We start from the raw sequence: 19,112 nt of genomic DNA on the forward strand, positions 1-19,112 counted from the left end.
TGCGAATGCTGAAAAGTCTCCTTGTGATTGATGCACATGCGTGTATATTTTGTAAACTTCCGTCCAGTCTGAAACCTCCCCATCCATGCTTCAAAATGTGTGTTCATGTTCACTATGGACGTCTCAGAAAGACGAACACAGCTAATGTACATATATGTGTATGTCTTTTTATCAACTTTTGTTTTAAGGTTAGTTTTGGGTTAGGATATAACGCATTTTAGCTACCTCTGTGTAGAAGAACGGGAACTATGAGATCGGGGGATTTCCTAGTAAGCGTCTAGACGTACCCAGTGTCCCCCTGTTAGTAACGCATCCGCATTAATCACAAGGAGACTTTTCACCAAGGGGTAGCGCGCAGACCGTCACAACAGCCCTCCCTGTGTGGAGTTTGCATGTTCGCCCGATGCCTGTGTGGGTTTTCTCCGGGCACTCCAGTTTCCTCCCACATCCCAAAAACATTAACTGGACACTCTAAATTGCCCCGAGGTGTAATTGTGAGTCTGACTGTTGTCTGTCTATATGTGCCCTGCGATTGGCTGGCAACCAGTTCAGGGTATACCCCGCCTCTTGCCCAAAGTCAATTGGGATAGGCTCCAGCACTCCAACGACCCTAGTGAGGATAAGTGGCTAAAAAAATGAATGGATGGATGCTTCACTAGTTTCTATATTTAGAGTAAATAATCAGGAAGAAGAAGAATCAGGAAGTAGTAATTTGCTTGATGATAATGTTATGCCGCATCATTAATGTGCAATGGAAAGATTAGGTTTAATTTTGGGATACTTTTATTCAAATTATAAAATAACACAGTTGAAATAATTTGGATGGGCTCTTTGGACTATGGACACAGTATTTGCAGGTGCTCAAAATCAAGTGTCTCGTATTAAAAAAATGTGATTGAGACATTGCAACAAGTTGGCCATTCATGGTTGTATCCATACTCCTGTAGTTGGAATAGACTCGAGTTGACCTGTAACCCTGACCAGCAAAAGCAGGATCAAACGGATCAATGGATCGAAACTTCATGAACTCTTGCTTTAAAGTGAAACAAGTGTGATAAATGATGGATTTCAACAATGTGGAATGGTGGGATAACCGTTTGAACGTCTGCCTCTCAGTTCTGAGAACCTGGGTTCAAATACTGGTCCCTCCTGTGTGGAGTTTACATGTTCTCCCTGTGCCAATGTAAGTTTTCTCTGGGCACTGGTTTCCTCCCACATACCAAAAAAGGGATTAAATGGACACAGAATTTCCTCTAGGTGTGATTGTGAGTGTTACTCTTGTCTGTCTATGTGTGCCCTGTGATTGGCTGGCATCCAATTCAGGGTGTTCCCCGCTTCCTGCCCAAAGATAGATTGGAATGGCTCCAGCACTCCCATGACCATTGTGAGGATAAGCAGCTCAGATTATGGATGGATGGATTTCAACAGCAGATTTAACACAGAAAACAAATTCAATAAAATATTCAGTGACTTCATTCCACAAACCTCATCATACAACAGTGATGTCCTGATTGGGAGCAGTGGGGTGATGTATTGCTGTAAGGCTATCAGTCTAGCCTTGGCCAATAGCTGAGTGCCAGAAAATCTTTAAATATCCTTCCAAGCCAACGTTAGGGAGACAGACACCTCTGGGATTTACCATCGATCTGCTGAATCAATTTGTTTCTGTTTACAAGACATATCCTCGTTGCTTAGCTCACAATAACACAATTTGAATGGACATACACTTGATCTGTTAAAATTATTCTGATTCTCAGAATTTTTGGTTTAACCTATTTAGCAAATTAGGTGAACAATGAAGAGTTGAGAGTTTGCAACTTTACATCTAGTTCTAGGACATCTGTCCACCCATTTTCCACAATGCTCATCTTAAATAGGGTCACAGGTATGCTGAAGCCTATCCCACCTAAATGCACACAGGAGGCGCCGTATATCTGAATTGGTTGCCAGAAAATCACAGGGCACATATAAACAAACATTCACACTCACTTCCATTCCTACATAAAATGTAGTCTTTAATTAACCTACCCTGCATGTTTTGAGGATGTGCAAGGAAACCTAGCTGGAAACAAAAAACACGTGGCAAATTACACAGGCAAGGTAGCATCTGAACCAGTTTCTTAGAACTGTGAGGCAGATGTACCGTGCCGGTACATTCAAATATCTGCATGCAAACTGTAATCATTCGTGATTTACTATGATCGTATAAAATGTCTAATTTACACTTGAAATATGTTCGTGTTGGCACGCTGCTGCTTTTGGCATTCAGCGCAACATCACTGTGGCTCACCCACAAAACAGCGCATCAGCGACCAGAAACGTTTCGCCTTTTATGTGCTGCCACATTTGGACAAGACACAGGGGATATCCATCCCTCCATTCATCCATCCATCAATTTTCTGTGCCGCTTATCCTCACGAGGCTTGTGGGAGTGCTGGACCCTATCCCAGCTGTCAACGGGCAGGAGGCGGGGTACACCCTGAAGTGGTTGCCAGCCAATCGCTGGGCACATTGAGACAAACAGCCACACTCACAATCACACCTATGGGCAATTTAGAGTGTCCAAATAATGTTGCCCAGAGAAAACCCATGCAGGCATGGGAAGAACATGCAAACTCCACACAGGCGGGGCTGGAATCGAACCCGGGTCCTCAGAACTGTGAGGCCAATGCTTTACTAGCTGAGTCACCGTGCCGCCGGGATATACAGTATATCATAAAAATTGAAATGTTATATGCCAATATACTGTAAATTCCCTCAGCATTAGGTTAGAGTAAACTGTCGAGGGAATCAAAGAAAACTGCATATGTATATCTTTTAAAGGATTACATATTTTGCTCTGTTAAACATACAATGGAAGCAGGCCGATTGTAACTATGGCTCGGTCATGTATTGAATCCATTTAGTGAGTGAATAACCAAAGATCCCTATGCCTGGATTTACAACATTTATCTCGTACAGCATTCATTGCAGGCCATCCATTTGTCAGGAATTCAACAATACTTTAATAGAATATATAGCTGTTTTTTTTTTCCTGAAATGAAAGGAAAACAATAAATTCCGTACAATATACTGTATGCACTAGACCCTTTTTATCTTAATGTCCATCAGAAATAAAAACAAATCTCTTTGCAGGTGCAACAATATTGCTGGACTCCCCTTCCAACCCTCTCTAGAGAGAAAGTCTCCCTCGGCTCCTAGTTTTTTTGCCTTTCATTTATTTGTTCTTGTTTTTTTTCCCACATGGTTATACTTTGGATCATCCACTCTTACAGGGCTCTACTGTGCCTACTATCTCAATGAATGTTTGTGTTCATAGTGTGGACACATTTGGGTCCACACAGGAAGGGGAAAAATAAAGACATCTGAGCTACGGTATGTGGGAAAAGGGTGTGTGTAAGAATTAGAGGATTGTTGAGACCAAGTGTATGAAATGCTTTTTTTTAAAAAAAAAATTGTCCAGTTATGTCATCTAGCGAAGGCTGGTTTGTTTTTCCTTTAAAATAGTCCAAATACATTATTTGTGTACAATTTCTGCGTGGGAGTTCTTGCTAATAGAATGAGTTATTATCCCATCATATTCCTAGCAAGTGCACAATTTATTCATCCATCAATTTTCTGAGCTGCTTATCCTCACAATGGTTATGGGAGTGTTAGAGCCTTTCCCAGCTATCTATGGGGAGGAGGCTGGGTACACCCTGAACTGGTCGCCAGTCAATTGCAGGCCACAAGGAGACAGACAACACTCGCACTCAGATTCACACCTCGGAGCAATTTAGAGTCTCTAATTAATCCATCTAATCATTAACTTTCCAAAGATGCATGGCCTCATTAGGGTTGTAGATGAGGTGGAGCCGATCCCAGCTGTCAACGGGCAGGAGGCAGGGTACACCCTGAACTAGTCACCAGTCAGTCTCAGGCCACACAATTGAGACAAAACTATTTGCACTCAAAATCACACCTATGAGGAATTTAGTCTTCAATTAATGGATGATTTTGAGATGTGGTAGGAAACCGGAGTGCCTGGAGAAAACCCACACAGGCACGGGGAGCACTTGCACACTCCACACAGACAGGGCCAGGATTTGAACCCCAGTCCTCAGAACTTTGAGGCAGACATTCTTCCCAGTTATCTATCGTGGTGCCACAAACAAAACTTTACAACCAAATTCACATCTATGGAAAATTTTGTGTGGGGGATCACCCACCTATTTGAAAGTGAGAGCTACAGCTACTTTGCTGCATTGCACATATGGCAATCAATATCACTTTGAGCTTATAGACACTCTCCAATTTTGAACATTTTCTGATATTAAAACTGACCATTTTAGAGCCACTCTCATCCAATCTGATTTGCTCTTACTAGATGTACATGTGTTCAATTGTACTCATGTTGGTGAGTGGAAAACTCAACTGGGCTCAAATATGTCTGTATATGACATATTTTTTTTTAAATAAAATAGATGTGTGAATTACAAAACTGCCAATTTCTCTCAGCTTTTGTAAATGAAGGATTTGTTGTACACTTAACCCTTGAGTGGAAGGAGGAGAAGGAAGAATGTGAGATTTGAACAAAGAGAAATGACTGTACTCAGCATTTTCTCACCACTAGGAAACAAAAACAACCTAGTAGCATGGATGAGGTCAGCAGTATGGAAATGTTCCTTCCATATTCCCGGGTCACTTTACAAGGATGTTCTATGTTCTCTTGGGACAAAGCACATGTATTGCATTCCTGTATTGAAAAAAAAGCCTGACACAGAGAGACAGCATCCTAACATCTTACAAACTAAACCTTCAGTTAAGTAAAAAAAGCTGATGTCCATCCATCCATTTTCTGTCCCCCTTATCCTCACTAGGGTCAGGGGCATGCTACAGCCTATTCCAGCTATCTCCGGGCAAGAGCCGGTGTACCCCCTGAACTGGTCATTGTGCAATCCCACGCCACATAAACAAATAAAGATTGGCACTCACATTCACACTTACGGGCAATTTGTCTTCAATAAACCTACAATGCGTGTTTTTTGGGATGTGGAAGGCAATCGGAATACCTGGAGAAAGCTGACGCAAGCACAGGAAGAATATGTAAACTCCACACAGGCAGGGCTGGGATCTGAACTCCTGTCCTTAGAACTGTGAAGCCGACATGCTAACGTCGTGCATAAACATGATGTACATTAAGGTCTATTCATGGTATGTACAGTGACACTTTTATTCAGTCAAACTCTTGTTCAATCGAGCTCCCTCATCCTAAATATCCGCTGTGACATGCACGCACAGAGAACATATTTATCCCTGGCTCAATATAAATATTGCAGCCGTGCTCCTCTGGCCTTTGATTAACATGCACTTTGGTTTACTCTTCTTAGATGGCATTCTCACCATCTGTCTTGTCCTTTTATTATCTTGCAGAATCGAACTAATAAGGTTCACAGTCAGTTCCGTTCACTGCAGCACATCGCTACCCCACCCTCAAAATAAAAAAAAGTTAACTACACACCTTGCCTCTACTTGTGATTAATGCATGTGAACTGCCAAATAAGGTACCACTTGGTACTCGGGGTTGCACGACTTCAAATGGTACCAATGTGATTGAAGTTTAATCAATGTCAACTTATTAAAATGATGATTGATGTATTTTCAGTACAGCACTTTAATTAAAAACAATCATAGGAGGAGAGAATACTTTATAGTACACAGGGTACAGTCAAAAGGTAATGAGCACAATTTTGTTCCTGGACACCAAATTTTGACTATCATGTCACCTTCTGCAGCTTCTGGTGGAATAATTCCCCATTCTCTCACCAATTTGACCGTGTGACCTCACAAACCCAAGCTTGAGGTTTTTTGCTCTCACTTCTCAAACCTGGACATTCAGAAATAAGATAATTTCAAACAATTTAGCTGATGGATTTATTTTATTCAATGCACTCACCTGCTACTGCAAGAGACTGTGACTCCTCCTCAAACAAAAAACACCATTAGCGACTTATCGACATGCTGTAAACGTTACGCAAGTAGTAAAGTCTATAACAAATGGAATACAGTAGACAACTAAATTATTATTCACTCGGTAATTTGAGTAATTGTTTCACTGTACAGAGGATATCTTTGTCCTCAAAATCATGTGGTTGCTTTAAAATATATTGGTTAAAAAAAAATCAGATCTTTTTCACTTCATACCGATGATTTGGAAAGATTGAGATCAGATCACATTGAGAGTACTCTAATTTCTTGTTTTATTTTACTTACTTTTTTACATTATTTATTTTATTGGACACACCAACACAGACACAATTTATGAAGTTAATCCCTTGAATAGTCACTGGGTGGAGTCACTTTTTTTTGTATTGGTCAGTTTTTTTTTTCATAGGTTAAGTATGATGATGATTTAAGGATTTTTTGCTAACATTTTGGTCGTATTCCAACTTGCCCAACGTCTAATTTTTGAGCCTCCCTTCTATATTTTCATTAATTCTTTCTTTTTTAAGATGTAAATATCTTGTTTATTTTTTTTTTCTTCACACAATACCAAAACACATCAGGGCTTAAATCTGTCTTACATTCATTCTTCACTTTGTCCCCTAATCTTCACTTACGTCTTCTCCTCCCCCACTTTTATCTCCTTTGGTCTTTTGGTTCCTCTTTTTAATTGCTAATTATTTTTCTTGTTTGTAACCCACCTACGGTCCTATTTTGTCCCTCCCTCCCCTCTAATTCACTCAATCTACAACTGAATTGTTGTAAACAATATGTAAGTTTCTATTCAGTTCAATCAGGGGTTGCAGGTACTAGGATAAACCCTGCCAATCTGCTTTTGGATTTTCCTCCCCAGTACAGTATTAAGTGATGCTGCCAACGTCTGACAGCTGCTGTAATGCTGGATTATTAAACCCGAATTAAATCATGTTTTTTATTTGTAATATCTGTAGTCAGGTTTGATATTGCAATTTAATAAACATGCAAATAATACAACATAAATAACTATAATATTAATGGAATATGACCAGAGGGGACTTAAAAATTGTCAAGTCCCCCCAGTTTGAAAACCTCTGACTTTACCCACAAAATGCATACTTTTGGTATGTGGGAGGAAGCCAGAATGCCCAAAGTAGAGAAAACCCTTTGAGTGTAAGGCCGACATGCTTCACACTACGGGACCGTGCTGCCTATGTTTCTTGTATGAGTAATTTCTCACAAGGATCACGAGAGAGCCGGAGCCTATCCCAGCTAGCTTTATGCAAAAGGCAAACTACACCCTGAACTGGTCGCCAGTCAGTCGCAGGGCAGATATCGACACCATCACTGAGCGGGAATCCATCCCACGCTACCAGCAGCACAGTCAGGCATGTGACTACACCATCAGTGACTGTAATAGTAATTTTGTTTTTTATTATTTATTTTTCTGATACTTTGTAACGTCAATATAAATTCTATAGTTGATCAATGCAAATAGTCAATTTTATCCATCTATCCATCCATTTTCTTACCCGCTTATCCTCACAAGGGTCGCAGGAGTGCTGGAGCCTATCACAGATGTCAATGGGCAGGAAGCAGAGTACACCCTGAACTGGTTGCCAGCCAATCACAGTACTCAATTTTAATTAATATATTTTTTGGGAGGACGTGGGGGTCAAAATCTTTTGCATTGCTAACCATTTAATTGGCGCTCATGGGGGTTTGCTGTGAGCATTTGAAATCATCCCTCAAGATTAATGCATGGGATTAAAGGAGAAAGGACTAAACATTCCGGACTCAAAATGTGACCTTTTTCCTGTAAATACAGTGCAGAACTGTAATTTGAATCAATTGGCTGAGGTTGCGCCCCTCGCTTCCTTCCAAAAAAAAAAAAAAAGTGAAAAAAAAATAGCAATAATCAGCTTTAAGATTTTTCTTTTGCGCTAATGGCACACCAGCTGCTCACTGCACATATATGATGTGCTCTAACTAGAGATGAACTCGGGAAAATGCAATATAAAAATATACAGAGAGGGAGGAACAAAAAAGAAATAAATGAAAAGATCAATGGACAGATTAAGATGACATTTTCATGTTGAAATATGTATGTACAGTATCTAAAGTCATCACTGCATTCAAGATTATTTGGATTGAGATATTAACTTGACCCACTCGACCCCGTCTTTATGCAGGAGAGCAACGTCGTAAGCGAGACATTATCTTCTATGAAAATTTGTACCTCATGTCCTGATCCAGTTTAATGTTCACCTAAGTTCAAAGTTAACATATGTGTCATAAAATGTATTGATAACTGTACACATTAAATGTGAATTGTAAAAATGCATACAATAATAATAAATATAATAATGAACTCCAATCAACTTCAAGACTTTCAATGTTTGCAGTGACTATACCTCTACGTATGTCTTTTTTAGTTCATTTCTATTTTTATTTGGATTGTAGGAATGGTCAATATTGTAGTTTATTTCCCGTTTAAATTACACCAACATGTCTTAACATGGCACGGTGGGTCAGCTGGAAAGTGTTGGCCTCATAGTTCTGAGGTCCCGGCTCCAATCCCGGACCTGCCTGTGTCGAGTTTGCATGTTCTCCCTGTGCCTGCATAGGTTTTCTCCGGGCACTGAGGTTTCCTCCCTCATCCCAAAAACATGCAACATTAATTTGACACTTCAAATTGCCCCTAGGTGTGATTCTGAGTGTGGCCGTTTGTCTCCATGTGCCCTGTGATTGGCTGCCAACCAGTTCAGGGTGTACCCCACATCCTGCCCGTTGACACCAGGGATAGGCTCCAGGACTCTCACAACCCTTGTGAGGATAAGCGGCTAAGAAAATGGATGGATGTCATAACATGTTTGTAGCTGAGTTTCTATGGAGACTTTTATGTCTTTCCAGTTGAAATAATACTGACTGAAGATCTGGGGTCAACTGTTTACATTTGACGTAATCTATTCTGATCAACTTCCTGTATACACCTTACATGATGTGCACTACATTTGATCAGAACAGCCATGTGACATGTACACTTTATTGTGAACGGAACTTCATTGATCAAGATCAGGGTCTTCCGTCTATTTAGCAAAGTACTTGGACATGTTTTAACTTTATTTTAAAAACGCTTAACAAAAACAACCTTTAAGGACTTCAGAAGATTTCTGTTCCATACAAGCCCCACCAAGAGCTGCCATATTGACACAGTGAGTAAACATTGACATGACCGTGCATTTACTTCAGTAGGGCTCATGAAAACAGTTTTTACCTGGGTCCATTACCAATGCTGGTTTATATAGTGAAAATTGGATTCTGATCTGGTCGGCAACAGGAATTTTCCACCCCTGTGAAACTAAAGGAAATTGCACCCACCAACAAGCTAACAGATGCACATTGCAAACTGGGTTCATTTTAACTGTGTTTAAAGGAAGTCACTTTCTGATGTACAGTCAGTGCCAAGATAGAGACATATTGCGCATCTATTTCCCGATTCTGTTTTTGATTGATTGATTTGCTTATTGCTTATCACCCAACATGTGAATGCTTTAAAAACTCAATATCTCCTCTTTTTTTCACCAGAGGCCCAATCCAGTGCCATGATGTTCGACTGCCACTATCTGGAGCTCTCAGCCTCCCTGGAACACGGCACCAACGAGCTGCTTGAGGCGGCCGTTCGGGCTGCGAGGGGGGACTGTGTTGGGCCCAACTGGACAGACGGCGACCCTAGTTCAGGCCGAAGGGAAAGTCTGACCAGCCGGGCCAAACGCTTTCTGGCGGGGCTGGTGCCACGCTCCTACGGACGAGAGCGTGACAGGGGACGCTACCGAGAGATGAGCCGCCACCGAGGCAGCAAGATCCTTCGCCAGAAGTCTCGCTCCTGCCACGACCTCAGCGCACTGTGACATACGTACATGCATACAGGCTCAAAACACACTCCCACACATGTAGACACACCAAAATGCCAGATGGGGAGGTGTGAAATATCAAAGGGAAGATGAAAAATGGGAGCAGGAGGTAGATAGGGAGGGCACAAATGCAGAGCCAGATAGATGCAGAAGATATTTTTTCAGGCTGAGGCTGAGGGGGGCCACGTGCCACAGGTCCTGTCATTTGGAGATAAAGCATTTCATTTAAAGGGGTGCTGATGAATAAAAATACCCAAAATGGTACACAGGTGGCTGAACAGATTTTACGGATGAACGTAATCTTGAACCATCATAAACAAAACCCAAATCAGAAACTGTTGCAACAGTATGATGTCATTAGTTGAGATGCATACAATAATTGCTATTTACTTTTGACTTTTATTTCACACAGAACAATCTAATTGTACATTTCATATTTCACACTAAGATTTTTTTTATTTTAAACTTAATTTTATTTTTTTTGTGTGTTTCTTTTTAATTCAGCCTATATCTTACAAAGAACTTGTATTTGCAAATTTTCAGGGATTGAAGACAAGTTGCAAAGTATTTCAAGTGTGAATACTTTTTTTCTTTTCATCAGGACCACAGCCATACAGGATCTTTACAGTATTTACAAACGATTAATCCATATTGTTATTGCGTCAGTACTGCACATTGAAAAACATTTCTGTCCCAACTTTTTCTGATTTGAGGCTCAACCAAGGACAGAATGACATTACCAACCAATAAATTGCAGAGCTCAGTTTAGCAAATGCTCAAACCTAGCGGAAGGTGCGCAAAGACGAAAAAAAGAACAGAAAGACAGGTAGGAAGGGGGGGGGGGTGGATGTCACAAATAGACACAGTCAAGTAGCACGCACAGATTATGTAGGCTGATAGCAACCTCATGTAAACATTTTATGGATCCTGTTTTATAGCATGCTCAGTAGACAGCTGGTCCTCTAGGTTAATGGATTTATTGTACCTCACCAGCCAATAGATAATGCACAATCTAGCTAGTAAAACCATCGCAAAGGCAAGACCCTTTATTCCCCGTCAATGTGTTTGTATCCCTCTTTACATCCTCTGTTTCTGTTCCTTTTACCGCATTGAAAAAGTGTTCATTATCGTCAGGCACAACATGTTCTTTTCATCTGTCATTCTTGCCCAAGCCATATGCTTACTGATTGGACCATAAGCAATCAGCACAGAGAACCCTTTACTGCAAGAAGTGGAGTCACGAGTGGAGGCAAAAAATGAAGGTCAAAAAGGGTTTAGGAAATAAATAAAACTGAGCTTTCAGTGAGGTGTGACACAAAACGTTTAGCTTGATCACAGACATGAAGAAAAAAAAAAGATCAAACCTGAACTACCTGTGGATATTTGATGTATTTTGTGTTTCTGTTTCCATTCACCGGCATAACTATTGTGTACACAGACTGGATGCTGGGGGGGGGCAGCCAGCCAGTGGTGACCCAGACAATGATGTCCCAGAAACCATATGTCACATGTGTTGCATCACCGACACGGGTCCACTTATTTTTCACAATCTGCGAAGCACTCACCTGTCTTTCCACTGATAATAAATTTTTGTTTTGAGATCCCAATGTTCCTGTTGTATATTTCATTTATGATAGGGGTTTGACATTTTTCACATTAATGACACTCTCGCGTTTGAACGCCATGATGGATGCCATTGGGCCTACGAGCTGAGAAAACTCAGCGTGGTTGTAACTAAGGGGTAGATGACCAACATTGTGAGGAATGTCAAGTTTCATCTTTTATCAACTGCAAAATGCACTGTGCTGATATTTATCAACAGGAAGTCCAGTAGGGCAAACAATCACACAACTGAGATTGTTGCATCATGATATTTGTCATAGAATATTAATAATATTACAATGGACTTTTCCGATGCTTAAGCTCCGCCCCCTTAGCCATCTCCCACAAGCTTTCAAAATGGCGATTGAACATGACCAAATCAAGCTCAGAGAACATACTTCTCCCTCACTTACCTTCGAACATACACCCTTGTGTTTGTTGATAATGTTCCCATTTAGTTCTACGTCCGGTCTTCCGCGAGCCTTAAACCATCGTAGACATTTCGTAAACTGTGTTTTAGGCTTTGGAAAATGAATCAACCGGGCCCCTTGTAACCTAGCAGGATACGTTTCATCAGAATTGCATGTTCCCCAAGCGCATCTGAGGACCATTTTCTTCGTAACATTAACTTTTCCAAGCACACGCTACTGACAGCCAGCATTGTTTGTGGGACAATACGGCAAGAGGGTCATGTCAAGCCAGAGGTTAAGAAAATGCGGCTATCTGATTGGCTATTATTGTACGAGTGATTGACAGGTCAGAAAGGTACATTATGTCACAGTTGAAGAGCAATTATGAACATACAATAGGAAATTTGACTTCATGAATGATTAATTAGTTTTTTCTTTTAGATAAAAGCATTTTTTCTTAAATTTACATTGTGCATAAAAAAGGGAAATTGCATTTTCTTGTGTACAACAACTTCTAGGGAGTTAATTTCAAACAAATATATGAATAGATTCATCCATTTTTGAGCAACTTATCCTTGCAAGAGTCACGGGAGCGCTGGAGCCAATCCCAGCTATCATCGGGCCCTGAACTGGTTGGCAGCCAATCGCAGCATATGAATAGATTTCAGTTTAAATTTGGAATTTTACAAGACATTAAATTTAAAAAAAAAAAAAAGGGTTTCACAAGTTTGTCATCATTTTATGGAGGTACGAATGTATCCAACTGTGGTATCTCTATCAGAACACCAGTGGTCCCTTTATAAATATTACATCAGAAAACAGATGAAGAAAAGGATACAAAGAAAAATGCTGTTTCAACTCAAATAGATGTTTCTTGTGTGCTGAATGATTAAAGTAAATGAAGTGAATAAAAGAAAGAAAAAGTACAAGACTGATTCTTGAGAACACTACACTGACTAAACCAGACTCCTCAGCATGTAACTATTTTCATAATCGCTCACAAAGATAGCTGCTAATGCTAACAAAAGCATATGTGATGTCAGCCACGCTTTTACAACAATGCAATGTGGATTTTTTAAAAATTGTTGGAATAAGTGATGTTCTTACTGTTATATCACATTTATTGCTGTTGCACTGTTTTTTTTAAATTGTTTTTAATGAAGCCATTAATTTAGGTAGTGTGTGAAGGAATGCGGGATGGTGGGGCAGCTGTAGAGTTCACAGTTCACAGTTCTGAGGATTGAGGTTAAAATTGCCCCCTGTCTGTGTTGAGTCTTCATGTTCTCCCTGTGCCTGCATGAGTTTTCTCCAGGTACTCCTGTTTCCACCCACATCTCAAAAACTTGCATTAATTGAGGAGTCTAAATTGTGTGATCCTGAGTGTGACTGTTTTCTGTCTCCATGTGTCGTGCCCTTTGATTGGAAGGCAACCAATTCCGGGTGTACGCTCCCTCCTCCCCGTTGACAGCTGGGATAGGCTCCAGCACGCCTGCAACCCTTGTGAGGATAAGCGGCTAAGAACATGGATGGATGGATATTTCAAATGCAGACTCATCAGATGGATGGATGCGAAAGAATAGCCTCTTGGTCAACTCCTCCACCAGAGTGTGCTCAACAAAACAAGAATTTAAAAAATAAAAAAATCATAAGAACTGTCTTCACAGAAGACACAAAGACCATCAAAATTATATGACAACTATCATCACATTAACAATGATAGTTTGGTACACTTCAACGTAATAAGCAGTCATTACAACCTTTACCATCATGTAGTTAGCTATCAGATTTTCCTGTAGGAAAATAGTAAGTTGTACGTATAGCTAATGCAAGATAATATTACAAAGCGTTGATTTCCCATTGCTTTGGTCAAAGTAGCAAGTGTTATCAAGTTAATGGGTTCAAGTCCAAGTGAACTCACGGGGCATTGCTGTTCAAATCCAAGTCGAACTGCAAGCCTTTTAACATATTCTATCCATCCATTACCAAGCCACATATCCTCACATGGTTCCAGACCTGGAGCCCATCCCATATAGCTTTGTGCAAAAGGCTGGTTACACCCTGAACTGGTTGCCAGCCAGTCCCAGGTCAGACTTTTATCATATTGTCAAGTCTAAAGTCATTAAATCCATGACTCGAATCTGACTCGATTCCAAGTCATCACTCAAATCCACACCTCCGCTAAAAACTGTCATGACTCCAACTCATGCTACATTCTACCAGATGTGAACTTCTTTTGCCCCAACTGAAATTCACAGCCATCATAAAAACTTGCTTATTACATAAATTGAAGGGTCTGTCTTTCTACTTTTAGTAAACATTTAGAAATAGCTACTAAATTCCCGTCTGTCTCAAAAGATATTTACAACGAACACACAGATTTATGACAGAGTCAAACTGACAATTTTATACACCGCCATTCTGTAGCTGCACAGCTAATCCTAATCTACTGAGAGTTAGTTTGGGACTGGATTTAAAAAAAAAAAGTTATTTCACCAAAGGCAACAATACAAAGGTTCACGTAATCTCCCTTTGACTCCCCCTAACCTAAAAGCTATTGGAGATTTATTTTATTTTATTTCCCTGTACACTGTAAGTGTTGGTCTATATAGCAAAAGCTCAGTCAGCCACAATCACAGCATTCGCTGGTGTTTTCAGTTCAAGATATGGCAAGTGTAACAATCATACATCTATCATCTATCAAGGGGATCCACGGGAGGACTCTGGAGAGGTAGAAAAATTGGCAAAGAGACAGAAGGGTTTGAAAAGAATGAGTGAGGAAAGAGAGAAGAGGTTGGTGAAATGTGTTAAGGAATAATGGTTGCTTGGAGACTGTTGTCTAGGAGACCGGGATTCCCAGTCCTTCAGTATCTTGATTGTCCTGTATATTAATGTTGATCTTCTCCTTGGCTTACTTTTTCCACCAATAGTTGAATACTACATCATCATGAGAACTGAACAAAGAAAGGCTTTCTTTTTTGGGCTAAAAGTTGGATTGATTTTGGAAACAATATGATGCAATTTCATTTTGTGACACCAGATAACTTGCACACTGTGTGTGAAAGCACTCCTTTTTGTTTGTGAAACATTCAGTGGGCATACACTCTCATTTTTGTAGTGGGGATGAAAATGAATTTTCAGAGGGGAGAAAAAAATTCTTAAAAGATGAAAACTGCCTATTGTTCACCAATGAATGCATTTTAAAAATGATTTCTGACTTGGAACCAAAGAAAGATTATTTCCAGTAATCTTTGTGCAAAACTAATGAGCGGTTTCTCCGAGTGTTGAAGTGTTGATGACTGCACTAGTAATATACCTCTACGTGGTGTAAATTGGCCTTGGACAGGAATGTTTCTGACATGAAAGATATTTTGTTTCATGGCGTTGGGGAGGAAGTCTTAATGTAATGAAGATAATTCGATTTGATGTGGGCACAAGGAGCAATGAATTCAGTAAAGCTCAAAGGTTATCATGTCCTGCCTGACGTTTGTCTCTTGAAGTAGGTACAAGTATTATGCAACAAACAAGCAGGAGAGAGTGAAGAAGCTCCATCATGTCAAGCTAATTTTATGTCATTTAGACTGGTCAAGAGTGAATCATCAGGCACAAAATGAGTTCCGTCATAATTCAGACGTCTCGTGTACATACAATATCATTCATTGCTAAAATGAACGCTGACATAAAACAGCCACACACACCTGTTACTGCCTTGTTTGTTCTTGTTTTCATCTGAAAAGGGAAAATGACTTCAACTGCAAAAAAAATGTTAGATGTATTTTCATTGGGCAGTGACACATGTTTTTTTTTTTTTTGTACTGTACCTTTTGATTGCTTAATGAGTACTGGTCAATTCTCAGGGTATCACAACTCGACTGTTCATGTCATGGAATACAATTGTTTAATTTTCATTGGAGCGGTCTTTATCAATTGAAGTCTTTATTCTCTGGTTGACATGCCCTAACCAAGAATGCTGGTCACGTCTGACTCCTTCTCTTAAATAAGAGAATTCTTCTGTCCAGAATATGTAAAAAAAAAAAAAAAAGTCCTCAAAACAGTGCTGTTGCTCTTCAAGGCACAACTAGACAACTGAATCTTAACATCATTACCCATGAAGCTGAGTGAGTTTAGCTGAAATATACAATTACAATACTGTACTAGTTGACATGGGCGTGAAATAACGATGTGTCAAAGGTGAGATGTCAAACGTGTGTTGTAAAATAAGGAAAAAAAACACGATTTTCCATCAAGATATTTCCCCGAGATTAGTATTGATTTCAAGATTAAACTTCATTGACGTAATAAAATTCACATGAGCCCGAACGTGACTGGACCAAGCAAGCAGGAACCAACAACAAACAAAAATAAGGAAAATAAAAAACCTTTACGTTTACTCACTGAGTATTTTGGCATAATCGAATGTTGTGGCTTAAGATATACTGTAGTGTAAATAATTACTTAGTATTATGTTATTGCTAGTGTGGCAACTTGTTCATATTCCTTCCTGTCAAATGCAACTAGTTCCCTCCTGAAACAGATCAAAATAATGGTTCTCCAGCTGCCCACATCATTTGTAATAGCAATCTTACGGCACAGACTCCAGTGTATTGTTAAATTTCCAGGAGAAATGGTGTAAAGCATACCTATCAAATTAATCTAGTAACCGAATAGATGAAAAGCTCACCTGCCTCTGGGCATTTTGAACTCAACTGGGTCTCATTTAAAATAAATCACAACAACATTGAGTTCTGAATGAGGCTTCAAAGCGCTTGACTTGTTTTACACACTTGATCTGGCATAAACAACATGCCTGTGGAATGAAAGAGGAGTTGTCTTCCAGACCATACATGCTGAATGCTGCACAGTCACGCTTCAGGGACTGTTATTAACATGTATTCATCAAGGTGAGGCAGCAATTCAATGCGAAATTCTGGCTCATCTTGATGAGACAATGGACCTTTCCGATAGCCACCTTAAGCTCCCCCCCCCCTTAGCCATGTCCCACAAGCTTTCAAAATGGCGATTGAACAGAACATGTTTGAAGGAGATTCTTAAGCTCGTATTCCAGATAATATTGGGGTATGTTTTTTGCCAAATGCGTCAGACTTGTCCAAGAGAGTTCTACAGAGAGGTCTCAACTATTTCACACAAGGATATGTACACAGATTTAAGATTTTTAACAGAGCAGGACACAATGTCAGAGTTACAGCGAAATGTTGGCAATCGATGCAAAAAAGTTTGACACCTCACGAACTTCATATTGAAATCCAACAGGATAAAATAGTGGAATCGTACAGCGCATGTAAAGCGGGGTTAGTACTTTTTACGTGGAAAGATCATGAGTAATACCATTGTCTTTATAGGTGAGTGAGTGTATTCATTTGACTTGGCTCGTAATCGAAACCAGTGTTCTGTCTTAAAAGTCTGATGTGATACAAATTGGCAAATAGACATTTCTCTTGCATGACATCAGGCATTTACCTATCACTAACCCGACTCTTCGGTGAATGTGAAAGTTGTTCTCCTGAATGTATAAAGCACTGATAATAATTCAATCAAACTCAAATAAGATACTCCTCCCTCAAATACCTTTGAACATACAGCCTTGTGTTTGTTGATATTGTCCACATTTATTTGTACATGCAGTCTTCCGCAAGCCTTAATCCATCGTAGACACTTTGTCAACTGTGTTTTAGCCTTTGGAAAATGAATCAACCGGGCCCCTTGCAATCTAGCAGGATATTTTTCTTCAGAATTGCACGTTCCCCAAGCGCATCTGAGGACCATTTTCTTCGTAACATTAACTTTTCCAAGCACATGCTACTGACAACCAGCATTGCTTTTGGTACAATGTGGCGAGAGGGGCATGTCAAGCCAGGGGTTAAGACAATGTGGCTATCTGATTGGCTATTATTGTACGAGTGATTGACAGGTCGGAAAGGTCCATTCAGCATGTTTAGGTTGTCATCAACAATTCGACACTGTGCTCAATTTAATCTATTTCGCACAAGGACATGCACAGTGTGGCAGCAAAAATACATAAATAAGCAAACAATTTGAGCACCTCTTTCTTTTTAGCTCTCTTTTTTTAATTGATCTATGGATATTAGTTTTAAACTTGAAAATCAGTAACCATTAGATTTTGTAGAATGTGGAAGACTGAGCAGAAAAGTTCAGTCAAGTACAGTATGTACATTTGCGTATAATCCCCAATAGTTGCAGAGAACAGGGTATCTTCTTTATTTCATAAATGTACAGTATTGTGAAATCATAACCAGGATAAAATTTAACATTCATTAAGTTGACTATTCATCCATTCATTTTCTGAGCCACTCATCCTCACAAGGGTCGCGGGAGTGCGAGAGCCTATCCCAAATATCATCGGTCAGGAGGCGGGGTACACCCTGAACTGGTTGTCAGCCAATCGCAGGGCAGATGGAGACAAACAACAGTCACACTCACAATCACACCTAAGGGAAATGTATACTCTCCAATGTATAAATGTTCTTGGAATGTGGGAGGAAACCGGACCAGGCACAGGGAGAACATGCAAACTCCACTTAGGCGGGGCCAAGATTTGAACACCGGTCCTCAGAACTGTGAGGAAGATGCTCTAACCAGTTGAATATGCCACTGAAAATATTTTGATACTGACATAGGTTGGTGTCAATTGTCTTTTTGTTCTGAGGTAGCTTTTCCGTATGAATCCAGTCCCGATGACGGGAAAACAATCAGTTGCAACTGGAGGCCATTTTTGTCCCGTCAACTACAGTAATTCAAGTAGTTTTGGCATACTATGTTCCACAAAAATTCCCTGATAAAGTCGTTACCTGTTTGTGGCCTTATATTAAGAAATGGCGGGCAAATGGTAAATGAGCTTTATTTGTATACTTCAGTTTTCTACCTCCAAGTCACTCCATGGGATTCACAGCTGGGATTGGCTCAAGCACTCCCGCGACCCTCGTAAGGATAAGTGGCTCAGAAAATGAATGGATGGATGGATGGATGGGAGCGCTAGACTGTATGTTTCTCAATACCTCTGTAAAAGCGCCATTCAAAATTAATGACTCAAATCTACACTTACGCATAAACCGTAACCCATTTATGGATCATGAAAAAAACTTCACACACGGTGACACGGTATCTTGCCCTAAAATACCCTGACAAGGCTGCAAGGGACCTGGGGGGGAACCTTTAGGTTGAGGCAACAACAACAACAACCTGATATAGGGCA

At 40.1% G+C, this 19,112-nt stretch overlaps 1 protein-coding gene across 1 annotated transcript in view; it reads left to right on the top strand.

Moving 5' to 3' along the window:
* Positions 1-11,431, top strand: part of rem2 (RAS (RAD and GEM)-like GTP binding 2) — a 38,473-nt gene extending 27,042 nt beyond the window's left edge. The window contains exon 5 of the mRNA XM_061839477.1: positions 9,547-11,431. Coding sequence (XP_061695461.1) covers positions 9,547-9,869 — 323 coding nt within the window. The 3' untranslated portion in view covers positions 9,870-11,431. The remainder of the gene's footprint in view (positions 1-9,546) is intronic.
* Positions 11,432-19,112: the final 7,681 nt, after the last annotated feature.

This window comes from Syngnathoides biaculeatus, chromosome 13 (assembly GCF_019802595.1).
Source record: "Syngnathoides biaculeatus isolate LvHL_M chromosome 13, ASM1980259v1, whole genome shotgun sequence".
NCBI lineage: Eukaryota > Metazoa > Chordata > Actinopteri > Syngnathiformes > Syngnathidae > Syngnathoides > Syngnathoides biaculeatus.